At 48.3% G+C, this 26,102-nt stretch overlaps 1 protein-coding gene across 1 annotated transcript; it reads left to right on the top strand.

Annotated features, from left to right (window-relative positions):
- Positions 1 to 329: 329 nt before the first annotated feature.
- On the top strand, positions 330 to 11,064 carry LOC306764085 (inactive phospholipid phosphatase 7-like). Its single transcript, XM_079251112.1, has 4 exons — positions 330 to 590; positions 6,078 to 6,400; positions 6,580 to 6,761; positions 9,284 to 11,064. The coding sequence occupies exons 1-4, from the start codon at positions 406 to 408 to the stop codon at positions 9,488 to 9,490; spliced, it is 897 nt and encodes a 298-aa protein (XP_079107238.1). The 5' UTR covers positions 330 to 405; the 3' UTR covers positions 9,491 to 11,064.
- Positions 11,065 to 26,102: the final 15,038 nt, after the last annotated feature.

The following is a 26,102-nucleotide window of genomic DNA, read 5'->3' as shown; positions in this document are numbered from 1 at the left end:
CAGACCGGTCCTGCAGTCCAGACCGGTCCTGCTGTCCCAACAGGTCCTGCTGTCCAGACCGGTCCTGCAGACCCAACAGGTCCTGCAGTCCTGGATAAGGAAACCAGAATCCTGCAGAATGGAGGACCAGCTGATGTTCAGCATGAAAACTGGAGGTTTGTCCCTTTAACGCAACACTCTGTTTCTCTTTTTACCCACAACCCTCCCAACACACACACACACACACACACACACACACACACACACACACACACACACTGAACAGCTGACAGCAGAAGAAGAAGGCCAGTTGATCTATTAATAGCGGAGTCCCCTCAGAGTCTCAGACCGGATCTGTCACAGTCCTGCAAACCTCTCCGCCGGTGGACCGTCTTCAGACCGTCTTCAGACCGTCCTCAGACCGTCATGCCCGGCAGCCAGACCCGCAGCCGGGCCAGAGACCGGAACAACGTCCTGAACCGACCAGAGTTTATGTCCCTAAACCAGCCGCCTCGCAGAGAGCAGGTGGCGGGGGAGGGCCGGGGGGGTGGCGGCGGTCCGAGGAGACCCGTTTTCAGACAGCAGAGTCAGCAGGAAGACGCAGGAGGGAGGTAAGACCCAGAGACACCACCCACTGACAGCCTGCTGACATTTAGACTACAACCAGACCTGATCCTAGACCAGCGGGGCCCAAAGTCGGTCCTCCAGGACCGCTGTCCTGCAGGGGTTCCATGTATCCCGCTCCAACACACCTGGATTAATGGATCCAACAGCCTATGAAGTTCTGCACAGAGACAGATTCATTTGAGTCAGGTGTGTTGGAGCAGGGATACATGGAAATCCTCCAGGATTGTGGTCCTCGAGGACCAGAGCTGGGCACCCCTGTCCGAAACCCAGTCCTGGACCAGAACAGGACAGAGAGAAATTCTTCATGGGTCCTAGTCCGGGTTTTAGACCTGGACCGGAGCGGAGAGGACAGCTTGTGTCCCGCAGGGGTTTTTCTGTCTCTACTGAACATGTTTGAGTTTTTCAGATAAAAGCAGAAACATCAGAAACAAGCAACCAGTAGCACCACTACACTTCCTGACTGGTTTCTCACCTGTTTTCACAACATTTTGTACAAACTTTGCTGAAGCCGGCGGCATCAGGACCATTAGAGACCGAACCTCACAGATCTTACACCACAGCTGAGTTTCACCTCACACCACAAACTGGACGCCAGCAGACTTTAAACACACCATGATGACTCATCACAGAAACGCCATCAGAGACGAACACAGAGATGGAGATAGGAAAAAGAAGACTGACTATTACCAGCTGGAGAGGTCTCAGGGAAGAGACAGGATGAAGAAGATGCTGGGTTAGACATAGTTAGTTGCACATTAACAGGCCTAGCTGTTCTAACCCCCCTGGCCAGCTGGGGGGCTCCAGCCAGCCTGGACTGGAGCAGTGACGTGGGCAGAATGAAGCTAGCCTTTAGCTAGAAAACAGAACTTTGTGCTGCTTCTCAGAAACATGGTGTTATCCGGTTAGTCTGCAGTTTGGAGTTATGACGGTGTACACCTGATATGCAGATAAGAATAAACCTTTTACTACATGAGGAATAATCCCATTAATTATGATTTAAACAAGTAGAAAAGGAAAAGGAAATAACTTGAGATAAATTAACATCATGATCAATTCCATCTCAAAGAAGCATGCAGACATACGGGTGTTTCACATGGATCTAAACAAACTCAGGACCTTGTTCCAGACAAACATCTTGACAAATATTAAGGAGCATCATAAACCGGATATTGGAATATAAAATCGGACACATCATGACACACGTGGAAGGATCTCTCTCTCCTACATCGATCAAAAGTAACCACATGACTCAGTGACGAAAATGAACACGGATGTAATATACAGGATTTGGAATATGATACAGATCTGGATAATAATCTCCTCTGTCAGTAATAACTGCAGGTATCAAACAGATTATCAGTTCAACCAGAATGTCAATGCAAATGGAAAACTGTCAATTATTTGTTTTCAAATTTCATAAACATTAATACTTACAACAGGTTTCACAACCATTTAAAATAATTTGCATGTCATGTATTAACAAGGACAAAGTGACTGACTTTGAAGTGGTTATAAATTCAGTTCCATAAACAGACAAAACAAGCAGGAGTAGCTGCGTATGTGGATGAAGATTTGGACTTTCAGCTTGTGAAAGACATGTCAACTGTTATAGATGATGTCCTCGGATGTTTATCAGTAGAAATTTGCATGAAGAAATAAAAAATGTAATCATTAGTTGTTTATATAGACCAGGCTCATTGTTAAATCCAAATGATCATACAATGACAGATGGATTAATCAGTACGTACAGTTCAAGTGTGAATGCAAAACTCCAGAGCCCCAGCAGGATAACCGCTCATTGTGCAACATTAATTAATAATATATTCACAAATGATGTCAGAAATGATACAATAAATGATATCAGTGAGCACCTACCAGTTTTAACAGTTTATGAACGCAGCTTCAGGAAATATCAGCAGGACATCAGAACAGGACACAGGAGGGGAAAAGGGTCTGAAAGCGCTTAAGGAAGACTTAGTGGCAAAAAACTGGAAAATGTGTACAAAGAAAATGGTGTAGATGCATTCATGGAGGAATTAATAATATCATATGGTAGAAATTGTCCAGTTAAACTGTACAAACAAAAGAAATCATATTGACAGTGTTCCTGCCATGCCATGCTGTACTGTACTGTACTGTACTGTGCTGTGCTGTACTGTGCTGTACCGTGCTGTGCTGTACCGTGCTGTACCGTGCTGTACCGTGCTGTACCGTGCTGTACTGTACTGTACTGTGCTGTGCTGTACTGTGCTGTACCGTGCTGTGCTGTACCGTGCTGTGCTGTGCTGTACCGTGCTGTGCTGTACCGTGCTGTACCGTGCTGTGCTGTACCGTGCTGTACCGTGCTGTACTGTACTGTGCTGTGCTGTACCGTGCTGTACTGTGCTGTACCCTGCTGTGCTGTACCGTGCTGTACCCTGCTGTGCTGTACCCTGCTGTGCTGTACCCTGCTGTGCTGTACCGTGCTGTACCGTGCTGTACTGTACTGTGCTGTGCTGTACCGTGCTGTACTGTGCTGTACCCTGCTGTGCTGTACCGTGCTGTACCGTGCTGTACCCTGCTGTGCTGTACCGTGCTGTACCGTGCTGTACCGTGCTGTACCCTGCTGTGCTGTACCCTGCTGTGCTGTACCGTGCTGTACCGTGCTGTACCCTGCTGTGCTGTACCGTGCTGTACCGTGCTGTACCGTGCTGTGCTGTACCGTGCTGTACCCTGCTGTGCTGTACCCTGCTGTGCTGTACCCTGCTGTGCTGTACCGTGCTGTACCGTGCTGTACTGTACTGTGCTGTGCTGTACCGTGCTGTACTGTGCTGTACCCTGCTGTGCTGTACCGTGCTGTACCGTGCTGTACCCTGCTGTGCTGTACCGTGCTGTGCTGTACCGTGCTGTGCTGTACCGTGCTGTGCTGTACCGTGCTGTACTGTGCTGTACCCTGCTGTGCTGTACCGTGCTGTACCCTGCTGTGCTGTACCGTGCTGTGCTGTACCGTGCTGTACTGTGCTGTACCCTGCTGTGCTGTACCGTGCTGTACCGTGCTGTACCCTGCTGTGCTGTACCGTGCTGTACCCTGCTGTGCTGTACCGTGCTGTGCTGTACCGTGCTGTGCTGTACCGTGCTGTACTGTGCTGTACCCTGCTGTGCTGTACCGTGCTGTACTGTGCTGTGCTGTACCCTGCTGTGCTGTACCGTGCTGTGCTGTACCGTGCTGTGCTGTACCGTGCTGTACCGTGCTGTGCTGTACCGTGCTGTGCTGTACCGTGCTGTACCCTGCTGTGCTGTACCGTGCCGTACCCTGCTGTGCTGTACCGTGCTGTACTGTGCTGTACCCTGCTGTGCTGTACCGTGCTGTACTGTACTGTGCTGTACCCTGCTGTGCTGTACCGTGCTGTGCTGTACCGTGCTGTACCCTGCTGTGCTGTACCGTGCTGTACCCGGCTGTGCTGTACCGTGCTGTGCTGTACCCTGCTGTACCGTGCTGTACTGTACCGTGCTGTGCTGTACCGTGCTGTGCTGTACCGTGCTGTACCCTGCTGTGCTGTACCGTGCTGTACTATGCTGTACCCTGCTGTGCTGTACCGTGCTGTGCTGTACCGTGCTGTACCCTGCCGTGCTGTACTGTGCTGTACCGTGCTGTACTGTGCTGTACCCTGCTGTGCTGTACTGTGCTGTACCCTGCTGTGCTGTACCGTGCTGTACCGTGCTTTGCTGTACCGTGCTACCGTGCTGTACCGTGCTGTGCTGTACCGTGCTGTACCGTGCTGTGCTGTACCGTGCTGTGCTGTACCGTGCTGTACCGTGCTGTGCTGTACCGTGCTGTACCGTGCTGTGCTGTACCCTGCTGTACTGTACTGTGCTGTGCTGTACCCTGCTGTACTGTACTGTGCTGTGCTGTACCGTGCTGTACCGTGCTGTACTGTACCGTGCTGTGCTGTACCGTGCTGTGCTGTACCGTGCTGTACCCTGCTGTGCTGTACCGTGCTGTACTATGCTGTACCCTGCTGTGCTGTGCCGTGCTGTACTGTGCTGTGCTGTGCTGTACTGTGCTGTACCCTGCTGTGCTGTACCGTGCTGTGCTGTACCGTGCTGTACCCTGCTGTGCTGTACCGTGCTGTACTGTACCCTGCTGTGTACCCTGCTGTGCTGTACCGTGCTGTACCGTGCTGTGCTGTACCGTGCTGTACCCTGCTGTGCTGTACCGTGCTGTACTGTGCTGTACCCTGCTGTGCTGTACTGTGCTGTGCTGTACTGTGCTGTACCCTGCTGTGCTGTACCCTGCTGTGCTGTACCCTGCTGTGCTGTACCGTGCTGTACCCGGCTGTGCTGTACCGTGCTGTACCGTGCTGTACCCGGCTGTGCTGTACCGTGCTGTACCCGGCTGTGCTGTACCGTGCTGTACCGTGCTGTACCCTGCTGTGCTGTACCGTGCTGTACTGTACTGTGCTGTGCTGTACTGTGCTGTACCCTGCTGTGCTGTACCGTGCTGTACTGTACTGTGCTGTGCTGTACTGTGCTGTACCCTGCTGTGCTGTACCGTGCTGTACCGTGCTGTACCCTGCTGTGCTGTACCGTGCTGTACCGTGCTGTGCTGTACCGTGCTGTACCCTGCTGTGCTGTACCGTGCTGTACCGTGCTGTGCTGTACCGTGCTGTACCGTGCTGTACCCTGCTGTGCTGTACCGTGCTGTACCGTGCTGTCCTGTACCGTGCTGTACCGTGCTGTACCGTGCTGTGCTGTACTGTGCTGTACCGTGCTTTGCTGTACCGTGCTGTGCTGTACCGTGCTGTACCGTGCTGTGCTGTACCGTGCTGTACCGTGCTTTGCTGTACCGTGCTGTGCTGTACCGTGCTGTACCGTGCTGTACCGTGCTGTGCCGTACCGTGCTGTACCGTGCTGTGCTGTACCGTGCTGTGCTGTACCGTGCTGTGCTGTACCTGTACCGTGCTGTGCTGTACCGTGCTGTACCGTGCTGTGCTGTACCGTGCTGTGCTGTACCGTGCTGTGCTGTACCCTGCTGTGCTGTACCGTGCTGTACCCTGCTGTGCTGTACCGTGCTGTACCGTGCTGTACCGTGCTGTGCTGTACTGTGCTGTACCGTGCTGTACCGTGCTGTACCGTGCTGTGCTGTACTGTGCTGTACCGTGCTGTACCGTGCTGTGCCGTACCGTGCTGTACCGTGCTTTGCTGTACCGTGCTGTGCTGTACCGTGCTTTGCTGTACCGTGCTACCGTGCTGTACCGTGCTGTGCTGTACCGTGCTGTACCGTGCTGTGCTGTACCGTGCTGTACCGTGCTGTGCTGTACCGTGCTGTACCGTGCTGTGCTGTACCGTGCTGTACCGTGCTGTGCTGTACCGTGCTGTGCTGTACCGTGCTGTGCTGTACTGTGTCATACTGTGCATCTGAAGGGGCTTTTCAGGCTTTAAATCTGGTCCTGTAAATCTGGTCTGGTTGAACATGAGTCTCTGTCTCTCAGGGGGCCCAGAGAGTCCTCTGACAGGGGGGATGCAGCAGATGGGGGGGTGAAGGATGGGTCCCGCTGGCCGGAGCAGGACTGCATGCAGCTAAACCCAACGTTCCGAGGCATCGCCATCAGCTCCCTTCTCGCCATCGACATCAGCCTGTCTAAACGTCTGGGCATGTGCGTTGGGGCCCACAGCGCTGGGGCCCCTTTACGCTCTATTGTGACTCTGCTGGCCCTCACGGGACATGCCCTCCCCTGGATATGTGGGACCCTGTTCTGCCTGTGGAGGAGCAACACTCTGGCTGGACAGGAAGTCCTTATCAACCTGCTGCTGGGTGAGACGACCGACACACAGACGGGATGATGTGGTCCACATGAAAGCTGCTCAGCTGGAACTTCAGATTCATGCCAATGCTCTGATCTGTTACCATGGAAACCTAAATAAAAACCATGATATTTGGCACATGCCAAAGTGTGAAAAGGACTGACCTGTTCTCTGCCTGTCTCTCTGCAGCCCTGATCCTCGACCTGATGACGGTTGCTGGAATGCAGAAGCTGGTGAAACGCAGAGGACCGTGGGATTTGCCTCCAGGGTTTCTGGACTACATTGCCATGGACATGTATTCTTTCCCAGCAGCCCACGCCAGCCGAGCCGTCATGGTGTGCAAGTTCCTGCTGAACCACCTGGTGCTGGCGGTCAGTTTGTCACGGTCACTTTAAACAATTTGAAAATATACTTTTGGGAGAATTCAGACAGTTGCTTGGTCCACTTTAAACTAACCCTGCTCCGCCTCCATGGATAGGGTGTTGGAGGAGGGTGTGGACCAAAGACGTGAAACTGGCTGTGAGTCCAGTAAGTGGTCCAGTTCTTTTCATGCAGACCAGAGCAGGACATAATGTAGATCAACATGGTGAATATCTGGCTGCCTCGCCTGATGTTCATACTGGACTCATTCGGGTAAAAACCGGATCAGGTATGACACCAAAGAAAAACCAGAAAGCCTGAAAACCAATCTGTCCACTGGAGGGCATGGTTGCATGTAAGCTGTACTGCCAAACACTGCTCCTGACGAGCTCCTGATACTACTCCATCTCCAGTGGACGGGTACACGTCCGCAAGAGACCGGAACAAATGATGCAGATGATTCAGGAAACATTCACTCTGAATGGATGGTCCTTAAGGAGAAGATCTAGATAGATTATATCTAGCTCTACTTTCCAAAAGGTTCTTTAAGGATCGTAAATGAAAATAATGAGATTGGCGGTTATTACTTTCAGGCCATGTTCACACTGCTGCTGTTTAGTCTGGTTCCAAGGATAGCGCAGTATGAACACCAACCGCACTCTGCTGTAGAGCAAACTCTGGTCTGCTAGTTGGCTTAGAGTCTCAGTTGGCTTGCATAGACTGTCCATTGAAACCCTGCAGGAAAACATGGAAACCCTTCGGACCAAACAGAAAGTGACATCTGCCAATTGTATCAAAGCATGAAGTAGATGTTGGGAATGATGCAGATGATTTGTTTGTGAGGAGGAAAACAAAGCAAACAGTATGTGTTCAGAAAACATGTTTTTTTAAAAAAATATTTATTTATCTCAAACACAAATACAGTACAAGAACAAAAATTCACATTTGCGTGACAGTGTACCTTGTTTGAGACGGAGCAGTAGTAAGCCCAAGGCTTATTTAGATACCACTCCTTATTTTGTTTACACAATTATATAGCAAACCTTTACAGACTAAATCATCAGTCAAAAGACTAAATTAAAACATGTTCTGCACAACAAGGCCAAAAGTCCTACTTGGGTTCAGTTTTACCCATTTTTACATCATGGATCTTATTGGCTGGTCTCTCAACACAATCTATCAAATTTTCTCGTCCCGGAGATCGGGCAGAGGGGAGCCCGCATGTCCTGTGGGGACGTTTCCGGCTGGATACGTTCAGGACTCATCGGTGGAGACCGATGTGTCTGGCGGTTCTGTCCTCTGAGTCTGAGGACGTGAAGGATGTTTATATTTTTGGATTATTGGTGATTGCGATTCTGGAGTTCTGATCTACCTGAAGACCCGTGAGATTCTCGCAACAACTGGCAGGCTGCCTGAATTCTGCAACGGTATGGGCCAAGCTAGCAGTGCACAGACTCGACTGTAAGCAAGATACCAATTTAGCCCAGACTGGCAGTCTTGTCTCGGTTCTGGAGCTGGTACGCAGAATTGATTCCAACATGGAGAAGATGTGCCCTGCGATGGACTGGCGAGCTGTCCAGGGTGTACCCTGCCTGTCGCCCAAAGCCGGCTGGGATAGGCTTCAGCTTCCCCGCGACCCTGAATTGGAATAAGCGGTTCAGAAAATGAATGAATGAATGAATGAATGAATGAATGGAGAAGATGTCTGCTAGGATCGGTGGAAATTGACCCCCTCATTCGGCTGTCTGTAGCTGCCAGCCTGAGACCTGCTATGGAGTCAAGGCTGAGGGCAAATTGTTTTCCTCATATGTGGATTCAGCTTCCCAGCCTTGGGCCGGTGCAACCCCCCCTGAGAACAGAAGAAGACATGTTCATAGACACTCTGTCCCCCTCCTCAACCATCACTTGCCCCTCCTCTCCTGACTCACTGCCTCCCTGGACTGTGTGTGTGTCTTGTGCTTAAGTGTAGGAGGGGCTTTTTCCTGTCTCTCCAGACTGCGCCACCTAGAGGCACAATCCAGAGATACATGTTTTTTTCCCTCGACCCCCCCATGTATTTGGTTTGATTACCCATCAGAACCAGCTGAACCCGTCAGGATGTTCAAACCCGACCCATGTATATAAAACCTCTGAGAACGCTGCATAAAGCAGGTCCACCCAGTTTCTGTGTTGTCTGATCCTGAATCAGAACCAGCAGCAGAAGACCCCTCTGGCTGTTCTGGACGCCGGGATGGAGACAGTTTTATGGCCTCTATCCCTCTGTAAGACGTTTCACTGTTCACATGTAATAAAAATGAGTCCCGTCGCAGATTTCACACATTTTATTGCTGCTTCATTGTTTACTTGAGGTGGACGAGTAGTTTTTCATCCTGTCCAATGGATGAGCTAGATTGTCTTCACGGTCAGTGGTGGGTTTTGTGGAACAGTGCCCCCGAGTGAACAGTTATTGTAACTGCACAACATGGTTCAGGTGCTTGCTAAACGTGACCCAGATGTGTCTTTTGGGGGTAGTAACACAGCATCTGTCCCACAGGTGCCCCTCAGGATCCTGCTGTACCTGTGGACCTTCCTGGTGGGCGTGTCCCGGGTGTTGCTGGGGAAACATCACCTGTCAGACGTTGGCTGTGGATTTGCTCTGGGCTTCTTGCACTTCAGTCTGGTGGAGTCTGTTTGGCTGGATTCTGCGACCTGCCAGACTCTTATCTCCATCGGGACCCTGCGCTGGACTCCACTGGTTTAGAACCAGGTCAGACTGGTTCAAGTAGCAGTAAGACTGCTACAGACTTGGATAGCCCAGTTTGGACTGGTTTTCACTAAAGCTCATGGATTGTCTTACCTGCTAAACTCCACCAGCATTCTGCTCTGGGTTCTACTGGTCTAAACTGGCTGGAACTGGTTCTAACTGGTTTTCAGCTGATATAGACTTTTATAAACTGGTATGGACCTTTCTGAACTGGTTTTGCCAGGTTAACAGTGTAGAGTCTGGTTTTGACCTATTGAAACCAGCTGACACTAGCTTTGAATAATGCATTTAGACCAGATCTAGTCTGTCTCTGCCTCAGTCCCTGTCTGGGTCAGTTTACACTGTTTTAACCAGTTCCGGTCCAGTCTAGACTGGTTTAATCCACTCAGACATGATTTAAACCTGGAACGGACAAACTTTTTATTTGGACCAGTTTGGACTGGTTTTGGTCCTTTTCTGAAAAATTGATAGCAACTGTAATACATTCAGGACTGTCTTAATTGGACAAGAACTGGTCCTGCATGGGACAGTTTAAACTGGTCAGGACTGGACCAGGAAGAAAAGCATGTTCAGCGAGAGGCAGAGCTCTGATTCTGGTTTACACTTCTGAGGTTCTGACCAGGGTTTGGTGGTTCTGGTTCCTGTTTTTATCTAAACATTTGGTCCATTCGGAGGTGACTTGTGTCTCAGGTTCAGACAGGAAGTGCCTCTGGTCAGACGTTCTGTTTTCAGCAGCATCACACCTGCTAATGATGAGCTTTTATGAAAACATTTTGCTCTTAATTTCTTTTTGTAAAGTTGTTGTCATGGTAACAGAAAGAACGGCAGGAAGTACAAAGCAAACTGAAGTTTTGATACAAAAGTTTGAGATTATTTTTCTGTACTGTTAAATGTTTGGTGAGACAAATGTTTTTATTTCTCGGATACATTAAAATGTTTCCTTCCCAAACTCAAACTCAGGATTTTCCTATCAACAAATTTGATCTTTTTTAATTTGTTTACATTTAAATTTTAAAAATGCATTTTAAAACTTTATTTAGAAAAGAAATTGATATGAAAAGGTTTTGATGCCAAGTGAAGTTCATTAAGTGATGCTTTTTACTTCATTTATGGATTTATGGAGTCATTTTTGTCCCACTGCATGGTTGCTGATTTCAGTCCTAAAAGACCAGTAATCTTGCAGGCTTGAGTTTCTTTCTGCAGAAAAACACGACTAGCATTCAATGACTGCAGCACCCCCGTAACCAGGTCAGTGGGCATAGCCCATCGTCAGACTGTTGCCTAGCAACACATCTGTTAAAGGCCAGAGGCTGTGATTTTAAACACACATAACATGAAGTCATTTTTAAGTTTTCTGCTTGAGGGAGACTATATGATGACATTAAAGCTGGTGGAACAGGATGAATCTGATGTCTTTAACTGGGTCTGCAGACGCTGCAGTGTGCAGAGTTTGTAAGTTGTGGGGTGTCCCACCTAGTTTGCACACTTTGAAGCCACTCACCATTGAGCTAAAGTTAAGACAGAGTGCTCCTGTCCCCCGCTGCCCTCATGTGTTTCTACCACAAACACATCACGATTAAAACTTATTAAAAACCTTTTTGCTTTTATTTGTATTTTGAAGTTTCAATGAAATCAGATTTACTCTTAATGACCTGATTTAAGTCCTCACATGTGGGTGAGTGAGTAGAGGTGGGGTGGGGTTGTGTATGTGATGGGAGATGTGTGTGGATTGCGGAGGGGTGTGTGGATGGGGGCTGAGAGGGGAGTGCGTGTTGGGGGGGGGGGGGGGGGTGGGGGGGGGGGGGGGGGGTATGCATGTATATGTGTGTGTGGTTTGGTGGTGGGGGGGTGGTGTCCTGTACCCGGGGAGCGCAGCTGGCGCACTGGGGTGCGACCTGGCTGCCGCTAGGTGGTGGTCTGGGGATCCTGGTCCTCCGTCGGTGTGGGCTGTACCCTCTGCCTGTGGGGGCGGGGGGCTGCTCTCGGGCTCTTGGGGCCCTGGGGCCTGCGCTCTGTCTGCCTTGGGTGGCCGGTGCCCGGCGGGATCGGCCCTTGCTGGCCTGGGCCTGCTCTGGTCTGGTTGAACATGAGTCTCTCTGGGTTCTCCTGGCCTGCCTCTAGCCCTAGGCGGGCGGGATCACATTGGCATGATCTCTCTTCTCTGAACAGGTTCCACTCTAAATGTTCTGCATGAATGTTCTGCATGTGTCACAGTCACTGAGTCATCCAGCAAGTTTATACATTAACAGCAGGTAGCTCTCTTTCTGTCTTTTTGATTTAACTTGGCAGTTTCTGGTCCTCCTGGTTGTCAATGGTTTTGTTCTCCACAGGGACCATGAATCTAGAGTTGGCTTGTGTGGGTGTATATATTTATGTGTGTGGGTGGGTATGTGTGTGTACATATGTATGTATGTATATGTCTGTATGTATGTATGTGTGGGGATATGTGCATCTATCTATCTATCTATATCTATATCTATATATATATATATATATATATATATGTGTATGTGTGTGTGTGTGTATATATATATATACTGTATGTGCGAGTGTATATACATATATATGTAGGTGGGTATGTATGTGCATATACGTGTATGCATTGATTGTTTTTTATGTTCTCTTTTCTGTTCTCTTTCTGCCCCTTTCCTGTCCTTTCCGGTCGGGTCCAGCAGCATAAACTCTGTAATACAAACTATTATCCAAAGCAAATAGAAAAATAAAATAAGAATCAAGAAATACAAGGGGATCATTACATCTATAAAAGTTCCCCTTGGCAAAATAAATTTGCTCAGCAGAACACAGCATCCAGAACATCAGTCTGCTTGCTTAACTGCTGGACAAGACAAAAAAGGAAAAAAAAAAGAAAAAAAAAAGTCCTCACATGTGTGTTCCACCTGAACATGGTCACACAGGACATGTGATAAAAGAGAGGAATTATGTTGGCATCAGTAATGGTGAACAGGTGATGAGGAGAACAAACAAACAGGTGCAAAATTGTGCAGGTTAAAAGGTGAACAGTTAAGCAGATAATGAGTTGAGAAGGTTAAAGGGTCAAACGTGAGCAGCAAAAAAAGGTGATCAAGTATACAGGTGAGCAGATGAACAGGTAAACAAATATGAAGGTGAGCAAATGAACAGATAAACAAGTGTGCAGGTGAACAGGTGAGCAGGTAAACAGGTGAGCAGATGAACAGGTAAACAAATATGCAGGTGAGCAAGTGGACAGGTGAGTAAATGAACAGGTAAACAAGGGTGCAGGTGAACAGGTTAACAGGTAAACAAGAGTGCAGGTGCACAGGTAAGCAGGTAAACAAGTGTGCAGGTGAACAGGTAAGCAGGTGAGAAAAAAGGCAGGTTAACAGGTGAGCAAGTGAACAGGTGCGCAGATGAACAGATTGTAATGAGTTACCCTGAGGATCCGTAATTCAGCCACACACAGGGAGTTCTGGACAAATGACCAGTTTATTGGTGGAGGAGTATGAACAGAAGATCAGTCCGGGGGAATGGTCTGCAGAAGAAACCAGGCAACAGCTGGGAGGTAAACAAGATGGCAAAATACTCGTCCAGGCAAAGACAAGGCTCAGAGATCCAAAGACAGGCAGGGTCGGTAACCAGAAGATCCAAAAGGTAGCGGTATCCGTCGAGGGCAAGGCAAGGAGGGTAATCCAGGGGCATAAAGCAGAGGGTCGGCAACTGAGGAACAATCCGTAGAACGCTGGAACAAAACTAGACATAGGTCTGATTATTATCTGGCAGAAAAGGAGGGATTGGAGGGAGCTTAAGTAGGCAGTGAGAGAAAAGGAAACCAGGTGAACTGAATGAGGTAGCAGAGGCAATTAGGAAGCCAGCAGGTGGATCGAGTAATCAATGATGAGCGCCAGGAGATCAGGGTGGCAAAAACATGACACAGATAAAAAAGTATGCAGGTAAGCAGGTGAGCAGGTAAATAAGAGTGCAGCTGTGCAGGGTTGCAGGTGAACAGCTGAAAAGGAGAAGAGAACCGACCTTCTGCCTGTATAGAGAGAAGCCACAGTAAAGTGTAAATATGCCATTAGCAGCTATGATGGGACATGTATCGTGTTTCTTCTACTCAGAACGCGCTATACTGACTTTTAACTGCCTCAGAAGGGACGGAGAACTTCCTGTTTATATGTCTGCGGCTTGAAAACATGGTGCAAGAACTGAGTACTGTGGAAGTAGCAAATGTTTTACATGTGGCAGCTTTATCTGAGACACATTTAGATGGAAAAAGTAACAAAGAACCGTTTAATGGACCAAACAGCTGACCTTTTCGTTTTTAGCAAACTCATGAAAGGTGTTGTTTTTAATTGATTCAGCAACACCTTTCAGAGAACCGCATCAGTTCTGGACTACTACTGCTACTTACCAATGATTTGCCATGTGTATTAAAAGATGCCTGTATGATTATGTATGCAGATGATTATACATTTTGTGTATCAGCTGGCAAGACAGACAAAGAGAGCTGAGCCTCGTGTCTACTTGGTGTCTGAAAACAGACTGAAGTTGTATGTCTCAAAAAGTAGAGGTATCTCCACCATCGGAAGATGTTTATTTCTGTCAGTCATTAGTTCTTTCCCACTATGACCACTGTCCATCTGTCTGGTCTAATGCCTCTAAACAGGAACTTTACAAGATCTGCTAACTCAGAACAGAGCAGTTCATCTGGCCCTGAACTGCTCAGTGAGAAATGTTGTGGAAGGGATGTACATCCAGTTGTTATGGCTGACGGAAGAAGACAGACGGGACTGTAGCCTGATTTTGTTTATTGGGAATATTTACATGTTGAGAGAACCTTCTTGATCTGAGACCATGGTCCTCAGCCGGAATTGGGTGGATTGCCCTCTCCGGGTCGGAAGTCAGGTCCTGCCTCAAGTGGAGTTTAAATATCTCGGGGTCTTGTTCACGAGTGAGGGAAGGATGGAGCGCGAGATCGACAGACGGATCGGTGTGGCGTCTGCAGTAATGCGGACTCTGCGCCGGTCTGTCGTGGTGAAGAAGGAGCTGAGCCAGAAGGCGAAGCTCTCGATTTACCAGTCGATCTACGTTCCTACCCTCACCTATGGTCATGAGCTGTGGGTCGTGACCGAAAGAAGGAGATCTCGTATACAGGCGGCTGAAATGAGTTTCCTCCGCAGGGTGGCCGGGCTCTCCCTTAGAGATAGGGTGAGGAGCTCGGTCATCCAGGAGGGGCTCAGAGTAGAGCCGCTGCTCCTCCGCATCGAGAGGAACCAGTTGAGGTGGCTCGGGCATCTGGTCAGGATGCCTCCTGGACCTCCCTGGTGAGGTGTTCCAGGCATGTCCCTCTGGGAGGAGACCCCGGGGAAGACCCAGGACACGCTGGAGGGATTATATCTCTCGGCTGGGCTGGGAACGCCTCGGGATCCCCCCGCAGAGTTGGTAAATGTGGCTGGGGAGAGGGAAGTCTGGGCTTCCCTGCTTAGGCTGCTGGCCCCGCGAGCCGACCCCGGATAAGTGGCAGAAGATGGATGGATGGATGGATGGATGGATGGAGAACCTTCTTGTTCATACTTACAGCTAATATTTACATTTGATCAACAGAAATATAACAGCAGACATGCTTGTAGAAGATTTTTCAGACCACCATTACCAGACTCCAATGCAGCAAAGAAAGCTGTGATGTATGGAGCCATAGGAACAAACTACCAGTACAGCTGACTAACTGGAAGTTAACAACTTTCATTGTACTCATTGTGAAGTATTAAACTGAAATGTGATGTGTTAGTATGTTATAGTTTGTGCAGGTATATAAAGATAAAGGTGAGCGGGTGAACAGGACTGTCCATGCAGCCATCATGAGATGTAAATGAATGTTCACATTGGCGTCGTCTGGACGATCTTCCTCAGCAGGTAAAGTCGAGCCGCACATGCTCAGTAATGGTCTGTCACACCTGAAGCATGTCCAGGTGTCGGTAGAGGAAGAATTCCTGGAGGAGACACCAGCAGCTCAGGATGACAGCAGGAAGTGGCGCCCAACGCCGTCCACCATTACACAGCGACCAATCACAGCAGGCCACTAAGACACCAGGAAGCTCCGCCTGCTGACAGTGGCGAGATGTGGCGCAGCCTCTGGACAGGACCAGGTCCAGAGCAGCTGCAGGGACACAGAGAGGACAGCAACAGTTTCTAAAAGAACGCTGCAACAAGAACAAATAAAAGTCAGCAGGTCTGGACTTTCTCATTAAGATAAAGGAGAGGGGAACCGGTTCTTATCACGGCGCTAAAGACCCAGAAAGAGGAAGACAGAAAAGAGAACAAAGATCTTATCTAAGTCCTCAGCAGTCTGAGGACTTACTGGTGGAAGACGTCTTGGTTGGGTTGTTCCGCTTTGCTGACGAGGAAAAGTGGGACTTTCTGTCGCAGGTTCAGATGTGCGAAAACACAATTTCTTCTTTTGTGCTTTTACTCAACAATATCATACAAACTTTGGCCGACACGTGAATTCACCATTTACGTATAGAGTTTCGTAAAACAGACGAAACTCTATGCGATGTATGATGTATGTATCAACCATACATCTTAAATATAATATGATTTTAATAACTGGTGATTTTAACCTTCACATTGATAACAGTGGTGATCCTTATGCCAGAGAGTTTTTAAACATTTTAAACAGTATGGGTTTTAAACAGCATGTTACACAGCCTACCCACAACAGAGGACACACCTTGGACTTGGTCATAACTTATGGCCTGACCACTGGTGTGTCCTCTGTTGTTGACCTGGCTGTGTCAGACCACTACTGTGTGTTTTTTAACATCACCAGCTCTATACAACAGGCCGCTTCGGTGAGAACTGTGAGGAGGCGATATATTACTTCTGAAGTGGCTGCAAATTTTATTAATATTTTATCTGGAACTCCAGCTCAGATTTTTCCTGCATCATGTGATTTTATCGTCGACCATTTTAACAACAAATTAAAGTCGGCAATTAACTCAGCAGCTCCAGTTAAAACAAAAATATTAAAAACTAAATTCAGAACACCATGGAGAAATGAGGAAATAAAAGAGTTAAAGAGAAGCTGCAGGAGAGCAGAGAGGAAATGGAGGAAAACAAAACTAACAATTCATCAGGATATTTTAAAGGAACAACTTAAAATTTATAATAACAAAATCAAACTGGAAAGAAAACTCTATTTTTCAAACCTCATCACAGATAACAAAACTAATCAAAAATTTCTTTTTAAAACCATTGATATTTTAATGAACACAGATAGCATCAAGTCCTCCATGCAGCCATCAGCCTCTGCATGTGAGGACTTTGCAGACCACTTCAGAAGTAAGATCAATGCTATTAGATCCAATCTTTTATCTCAGCATAATGTTGATTTTAATCGATGTGAAGCATTGTTTTTATCTGAGGAAACACTGCAGAGTTTTGTTCTGGTTGATGCACAGATGCTTGGTCAAGTTTTCTCCCAGCTAAATCCAACATCCTGCCTTTTAGACCCGATTCCCACATCGCTTTTAAAAACTTTTTATGGTTTCTTTGAGTGTGAGCTTTTAGACATAGTAAACTACTCTCTTCAGATCGGTGTCTTCCCTTCTGCTTTTAACACGGTGGTGGTAAGGCCCCTTCTGAAGAAGAGTGGCTTAGATCCAAACATGGCTGATAATTACTGACCTGTATCCAACTTACCGTTTTTAAGTAAAATCATAGAAAAAGTTGTTTTTACTCAATTACACAAGTTTTTGAATAAACACAACATTTCAGAAAAATATCAATCTGGTTTTAGGACTAACCACAGTACGGAGACGGCCCTCTTAAAGATTGTTACTGACCTTAGATCTAGCCTGGACTCACAGAAACTTTCTGTTCTTGTTCTACTGGATCTGAGTGCTGCATTCAATACAGTATACCATCAGATTTTATTAAACAGACTCAGAAATCTGGTGGGCCTCTCAGGAACTGCTCTTAAGTGGTTTCATTCCTACCTCTCGGATCGACAATTTTTTGTAAGTATGAATACATGCTCCTCACAAACCTATGAAATAAAATGTGGGGTTCCCCAAGGATCAATTTTAGGCCCGTTACTTTTTAACCTGTATATGTTGCCACTTGGGGACGTCATCAGGAGACACGGCGTTGATTTTCACAGCTATGCTGATGATACACAGCTTTACATCGCCGTGTCCCCTGATGACTTAGAGCCACTTAATGTTCTTTTAAACTGTATTTCAGATATAAAGTCATGGATGGCAGCAAACTTTTTACAGCTCAACTAGGACAAAACTGAAGTTTTAATTATCGGTCCTGAAGGCAAGAGAGAGATCCTTTTATCAAAATTACAACATTTTAATCCCTCCCAGTGTGTGAGAAATTTCTGTGTTCTTATTGACTTCTTGACTCTGCGCTGGATTTTATTCCACACATAAAAAATGTAACAAAAACAGGTTTTTATCATCTAAAAAATATTGCCAGAGTCCGCCCATTTCTCTCTCTTGCCAGCACAGAGGTGCTGATGCTTTTATTTCCAATAGATTAGATTACTGTAACGTCCTGCTCTCTGGTCTTCCTAAAAAGTCTCTTTCCAGCCTACAATTACTACAGAATTCAGCGGCACGAGTTCTGACGTTACACCAGTTTTATTTTTTTTTTATTTTTATTTTTTACACCAGTTTTAAAATCGCTGCATTGGCTTCCTGTGCGCTTCAGGATTGATTTTAAGATTCTTTTACTTGTTTATAAATGCCTTAATGGTCTTGGGCCTTCTTATTTATCCGACCTTCTTTTTAATTATGAGCCTTCGCGGACCCTGAGGTCCTCTGGTACTGGCCTTTTAGTGGTTCCTAAAGTCAGAACTAAGACATACGGTGAGACCTCTTTCCACTGTTATGGTCCTCGACTGTGGAACAGCCTGCCAGAGAGCCTCAGGGCCGCGGAGACTGTTTATGTTTTTAAGAAGAGGCTCAAGACACACCTTTTTAGCTTAGCATTTAACTGAATTTTATTTTATTTTATTTACTTATCTTCATTTACTTCATTTATTAATTTGTTTATTTTTAAATTGTTTTATTAGATTTCTTATTTTTAATACATTATTGTAAAGTCCTTCTATATATATATGTATATTTTCTTTTATTGTTGCTCTTATTTCTTACTGCTTCTTAAGGTTATTCATCTTCTGGTTTTAACTCCAGCGTTTTCCTTATGGGGATCCAGCACGCTGGGGGCCCTGCCTGTTTGGTCTGGGGGCTGTTGTCATTGCGACCGCTGCTGTTTGGGTGGCGCGGGGTCCAGCACTGCAGCTTCACGGCTGCGGGGTGGCCCCGTTGCTGCCTGGGAGTTGTGCGGTTGCCATGGCAACGGCCCCTATGAGCATGCAGGGGACTGGCTCCTGGTGTGGATGGATCCCGAGGTATTGTCTCCTCACATCAGCATCAAGTCAGAATTTTTATCACTTACTGAATGTTTTTAGTTGTTTTATTAACCAGAATGCAGTTAAAGAGACAGTATTCAGGGAATGATGTTTTTCGGGGAATGTGGGTGGGTGTGTGTGTGTGGGGTTCTTTGCTCTTTGTCCTTGTGTGTGTGTGTGTGTGAGTGTGTGGAAAGAGCTTGTGTCGATTATTTTTAAATGCCTTTTCATCCACTGTTTGTTTTAATCCTTATGACTTCATTTTATCCTGTAAAGCACTTTGTGTTGCCTGAGGCATGAAAAGTGCTCAAGAAAGTTTGATTTGATTTGATTTGATTTGTTCCAATACCAGGACCAGAGCAGAACTGGTACCAGAACTGGACTGACACTGAAATAAAAATCTGAGTAATTCCAAATAAAACCTTAGCAAGACCTTCCTAAAGGTGGAGAACTTGTGATGAAACCCACTTTAGATGATCACAAGAAAGACAGAGATGAAGACATGAGGACTAGATCAGGACTTTGGATCAGGACTACGGATCAGGACTATGCTGACTGAGTTGTTTAAAGTAGAAGTAGAAAGTAGAATCCTGTCTGGGTCTTTTTTCTAACCGGTCACTAAACCAGGTGAATGCAATCAGCTCCACTGCAGGTAAATGAGCCTGTTAGTGAAAACACCTGTTCTAAATGCATCGCTAGATCCGAAAACATGGCAGGACTCTGACTTTATTTTTACTTCTACTTTATACACCTCTATGTGGATCAGGACTGTGGCTCAGGAGTCTGGATCTGGACTGTGGATCAGGATTACGGATCAAGACTGTGGAACAGGACTGTGGACTGTCTGACAGGAAACCCTTTCATCATCATCATCATCAGTCCAACGTGATGATTGATTGATTGGTAACGTCTGATGAGATACTGACGGCTGGACGTTGTGATGCAGCGCCGCAGCTTGAATCCTCTGTCTGTTCCACTGCAGTTGATGATTTCAGGTGTTCTGCAGCCCAGCTCCACATAGTCCCGCCCACGGCCACGCCCACCTCCCACGTTGCAGCTGAAACACTGCAGACATGCACCTGCACACACACACACACACACACACACACACACACACACACACACACAAACACACAGGAAGCAGCTGTGAGCACGAACAGCCTGAAAGGTCAGCACATGCTAACGCTGAATCACATTAACATTTCTGCTCAACTGCTGCAGGTCGCACTTAAAAGGTCCATACACACACACACACACACACACACACTGGCTGATCCATCTGCAGACAGGTAACCCGGAGATAAGTTCATCACTAAATCTGTTCAGTGAGAAGCAGAAGAGTCAAAGTTCCTGAAGACAGAAAATCTTCAAACGTCCCATCACGTCTCTGACATTGAACACATCAAATCCATCAGAGACTCAGTGTGTGTGAAGCGTGTGTGAAGCGTGTGCTTCTTACCTGGCAGGCATGTGGAACTCAGAGCGGCGAGGCAGCAGAAGAAGAGCCGAGAGGACAACATGAACGCGACCAGCTGCTCTCCGAGACGCGGCGTTGAGACGTTAAACAGAACGAAGGAGATCCAGGTGCAGCAGCATCACATCTTCGCTCTGATCCGGTTTTACCTGATTTCACAGCTCTGCACACTCCTGGAACATGTCATCGACTGAGACCCTCTGTAGAAGGATGCATGCTGGGTAATGTGGTCGGAGAGTTGCAGAATGAAGCAGGAGCTGCAGCTAAAAGAGGAGATTACGTCATGACCCAGTGACCTTTGTTTGCAGGAGGGACAAACTGGAAGGACGAAGACATAATACAGAAATAATGTGTACAAAATTCCTTTTGGTCCTCTTCGTTTCATGTACAGTTGAATCATGAAACAGTTCTGAGCCACAAAGAAAACTTAGCAAAGAACATGTTAAAGAAAAAACTGACGAGGAGAAGATAAAGTTAAGTCACCAAAATGTTCTGCCATCCACGGCGGTTCAAACGGCAGATAAAAGTCCATTAACTGGCTGTGAATTGTCAGGAGACACGTTGATGTAAAGCTGTGCATCATCAGCATATCTGTGTTTCCTGATAACAAGACGCAACATGTACAGATTAAGAAGAGTTGAGCCTAAAATGGAGAACCCTGGCGAGCTCCCACTTGTATGGTCATGCTTCCTGTCACCTCCTTCACCCTGGTTCCTGGTGATCTGGTTCACCTGTTCTCTCCTTTACCAGCAGGAGGCTGGACCTTCCGCCAGACCTTTTATAGCCAACATGTGGGTGTGACCAGATGCTTCCTCACGTGCACCAAACTTAGTGTTGATCCTGATTTATGAGGTGAACCAGACATGAGAGTTTTTCCAGTTTTCCGTACATACACCTCCTGTAGTCTTCGTTTCTACGCAGTTTTATAAATAAGGCCCCTGGGATCTCATTTATAAAACCTTGCATGGGATCCATACTGAAAGTGTACATATGCCAAAAAGCTGAAGATAACTTTCAACGACAAAAACAATCCAGATTTATAAAAACTTTATTCTGTTTGTGAAAATGCACATTATGAAAATCTTGTCTTACCTTGTAGAAACTTTATTCAACTCAGGCGTTTTGCTTTTCTTTCATCAAGAAAAGAAACAAACCAGTCTGAACCAGACAGAATTCTCTACATATGAACAAGTTGTGTAAAACACACAGTAGTCGTGTCTGAACTGGATTATATGACATGTAGAGAGTTAGAAAGAAAACGTCTCCTTCCTCCATTCCAAGTTGGATTTGGATGATCAGCTTCTGCTTCTCACTAGAAGAAGTTTGATGAAAGTTTTATTGATTCCTAAATGTTTTCTATTTTCAGGATCAGGATCCACCAGGTTTCATCTCATCATGTCTTGCTTAGGGTTGATGTTCGGTGTCTTTCAGATCCGGCCAGAAACAGATCAGCTCCAAAGCTTTTCACCTGAACTCCAACTTTCCAGTAACAGCTCTGAGTCATGTCAGTCAAATCAAATCAAACTTTATTTATAAAGCACTGGGGCCATCTGCAGCAGGAGTTGACCAGACCACAGCAGCATGGGCACCAGTAGGAGAACCGGCATGGGCACAAATAGGGGCACCAGCATGGGCACCAGTAGGGGCACCAGCATGGGCACCAGCATGGGCACCAGCATGGGCACCAGCATGGGCACCAGCATGGGCACCAGTAGGGGCACCAGCATTGGCACCAGTAAGGGCAACTGTAGGGGCACCAGCATGGGCACCAGTAAGGGCAACTGTAGGGGCACCAGCATGGGCACCAGTAAGGGCACCAGTAGGGGCAACGGTAGGTGCAACGGTAGGGGCACCAGCATGGGCACCTGTAGAGGCACCAGCATGGGCACCAGTAGGGGCACCAGCATGGGCACCAGTAAGGGCAACTGTAGGGGCACCAGCATGGGCACCAGTAAGGGCACCAGTAGGGGCAACGGTAGGGGCACCAGCATGGGCACCTGTAGGGGCACCAGCATGGGCACCAGTAAGGGAACCAGCATGGGCACCAGTAAGGGCAACAGTAGGGGCACCAGCATGGGCACCAGTAGGGGCAACAGTAGGGGCACCAGCATGGGCACCAGTAGGCGCACCAGTAGGAGAACCGGCATGGGCACAAGTAGAGGCACCAGCATGGGCACCAGCATGGGCACCAGTAGGGGCAACAGTAGGGGCAACAGCATGGGCACCAGTAAGGGCACCAGCATGGGCATCTGTAGGGGCACCAGCATGGGCACCAGTAGGGGCAACAGTAGGGGTACCAGCATGGGCACCTGTAGGGGCACCAGCATGGGCACCAGTAGAGGCACCAGCATGGGCACCAGTAGGGGCACCAGCATGGTCACCACTAAGGCCACCAGCATGGACACCAGTAGAGGCACCAGCATGGGCACCATTAAGGGCACCAGCATGGGCACCAGTAGGGGCAACAGTAGGGGCGCCAGCATGGGCATCTGTAGGGGCACCAGCATGGGCACCAGTAGGGGCAACAGTAGGGGTACCAGCATGGGCACCAGTAGGGGCACCAGCATGGGCACCAGTAGAGGCACCAGCATGGGCACCAGTAGGGGCACCAGCATGGTCACCACTAAGGCCACCAGCATGGACACCAGTAGAGGCACCAGCATGGGCACCATTAAGGGCACCAGCATGGGCACCAGTAGGGGCAACAGTAGGGGCGCCAGCATGGGCACCAGTAGGGGCAACAGTAGGGGCTCCAGCATGGGCACCAGTAGGCGCACCTGTAGGAGAACCGGCATGGGCACAAGTAGAGACACCAGCATGGGCACCAGTAGGGGCACCAGCATGGGCACCAGTAGGGGCAACAGTAGGGGCACCAGTAAGGGCACCAGCATGGGCACCAGTAGGGGCACCAGCATGGGCACCAGTAGGGGCACCAGCATGGGCACCTGTAGGGGCACCAGCATGGGCACCATCATGGGCACCAGTAGGGGCAACAGTAGGGGCACCAGTAAGGGCACCAGCATGGGCACCAGTAGGGGCACCAGCATGGGCACCTGTAGGGGCACCAGCATGGGCACCAGTAGGGGCACCAGCATGGGCACCAGTAGGGACAACAGTAGGGGCACCAGCATGGGCACCTGTAGGGGCACCAGCATGGGCACCAGTAAGGCCACCAGCATGGGCACCAGTAGGGACAACAGTAGGGGCACCAGCATGGGCACCTTTAGGGGCACCAGCATGGGCACCAGTAGAGGCACCAGCATGGGCACCAGTAGAGGCACCAGCATGGGCACCAGTAGAGGCACCAGCATGGGCACCTTTAGGGGCACCAGTAGGGGCACCAGTAGAGGCACCAGCATGGGCACCATTAAGGGCACCAGCATGGGCACCGGTAGAGGCACCAGCATGGGCACCAGTAGGGGCACCAGCATGGGCACCAGTAGAGGCACCAGTAGGGGCACCAGCATGGGCACCAGTAGGGGCACCAGCATGGGCACCAGTAGAGGCACCAGCATGGGCACCATTAAGGGCACCAGCATGGGCACCGGTAGAGGCACCAGCATGGGCACCAGTAGGGGCACCAGCATGGGCACCAGTAGAGGCACCAGTAGGGGCACCAGCATGGGCACCAGTAGGGGCACCAGCATGGGCACCAGTAGAGGCACCAGTAGGGGCACCAGCATGGGCACTAGTCAGAAGACCAATGACGTTGGAGGCGCCCCCACAGCCATGGCCAACATGACACCCGGCACAGAGGGCTCCCTCTGAGGAACACTGGAAAACATGCTAAAATAATTAAAATACATAAAAATAACAGTGAATACTTAAAAATGAATGCCGATTATAAAATTCTATGTATAAAATTGGGTTAAAATGAAAACACAAAACATCCACTCAGACGATGAATACAAAGTAAAAGCCAGATTAAAAAGGTGAGTTTTGAGCTGCTCCTGAAAACAGGAATGTTCTCTGCAGGTCTTCAGGCTGTCCCAGAGCCGGGGGTGTTCTTACTGTAAAGATGGCTCCTCATGGCTCCTGGCTTTGGGGACCACTAGAAGACCAGCGCCGGAGGATCTCAGTGTCCACGAGGGTTTATAAACTAAAGACAGATCCAAAACACCAGAAGGCCCAAAACCATAAAGACATTTATAAACTAGTAAAAGAACCTTAAATGGATCCTGAAACACACAGGAAGCCGATGCAACAACCTTAGAACAGGTGTAACGTGGCCCCGCCCCCTTGTCTTCCTCAGGACACCTGCAGAAGGATGTTGTCAGGACTGAAGGGCCAAAATCGTCTTCAGAGCAGAAAGAAGGGCATTGCAGTAGTCCAGGGATCCCCAGTCCTGGTCCCGGAGGACCGCTATCCTGCAGGTTTTCCAAGTGTCCCTGCTGCAACACACCTGATTCAAACCAGTGTGCATTTAGCAGACATGTGCAGACCCAGACCCAGACTCAGACTCAGACCCAGACCCAGACCCAGACTCAGACTAAGACCCAGACCCAGACTCCAGCAGGACACCGGTCCTCTAGGACCAGGGTTGGGGACCCCTGCAGGCGTGTGTGGGACCAGTGGTAAAAGCATGCGTTAGCGTCTCCCTGCTGCTCTGAGAGAGACCAGGGCAGAGTCTGACTGTACTCTGAGACGGTAAAAAACAGGTTTTGTGGTTTTCTTAATGTGTGGAACAAAGCTGAGGTCTGAATAAAACGTGGCGTCCAGGTTTTCCCTGCAGAGATGGAATCAGGGACGATGTCTGCAGCTTTAAACTGTTTCTCTCTCAGGGCCGATAAAACTTCAGTTTTGTCCTGGTTAAGCTGGAAAAAGTTGTCTGTCCTGCAGGATGTGATATCCATGATGGTAAAAAGGGCCTCCACTGGTCTGGTGGTGGTTTCTGTGGGAATCTCCAGGTTTCGTACCTCCTCACACGCTTCCCACCGTGTTAACATGACTCCACACAGTGTCCATCGCTGCTTCATTTTCCTCTTCATCGCCATCAAGACGTCTGTCTTCTCTTCAGCTTCAGTTTACAGAATCACATTTCACCTTCGTGTTCGTTTCTCATGTGTCCGATAAACATTCATCTTGTTGTACCAGAGTGTTTCCTGTGAGAGATGAGGTCAGGTCAGACGTATCAGGGTCTCCACTCCACAGAGTTTCCATTCAGCCTGCAGCTGGAGGTGCTCCTGACTGTTGTTGGATTAGAAATAATCCCAGACTGTTGGGAAAGTTGTAAAACTGCGTTATCATCGTAGCAAAGTCACGTTCAGCTTTCCCGTGAGAAAGACAAGTTCTGCACCACACAGACACCGACAGGGTAACGTTCACAGCAAGGAACACGCCTGTAAAGGTGTTCAGGAGAAAACTATCATCTTTATTTCATCCTGAAAACTGTTTAAATAAAGTTTAATAACATGTGATGCAGAACCAGCAGCAGTCTGACGGGAAACCAGTCCGACCGAGGCGGGTTTGTCTCGTCCGTTCGGATCTACGGGACCATAAACAGTAAAGTCACACCTCAGCTGGAGTTTATGCAACTTTGTTGTGTAAAAGCACATAAGAAGAACCTGCGACAGAAAGTCCCACATGCAGCAGAACGACATCCTCCACCACCAGTCACTCTGCATGACGAGGACTGGTTTAGATAAGATCCTTCTTCTCTTTTCTGTCTTCCTCTTTTTGGATCTTTACCGCTGCGATAAGGACCGGTTCCCCTCCCGGCCGTCTCAATAAGAAGC

Source organism: Telmatherina bonti (genome assembly GCF_933228915.1).
Source record: "Telmatherina bonti genome assembly, chromosome: 13".
Taxonomy (NCBI): Eukaryota; Metazoa; Chordata; class Actinopteri; order Atheriniformes; family Telmatherinidae; genus Telmatherina; species Telmatherina bonti.
This window is presented reverse-complemented; position numbering and strand designations above follow the sequence as displayed.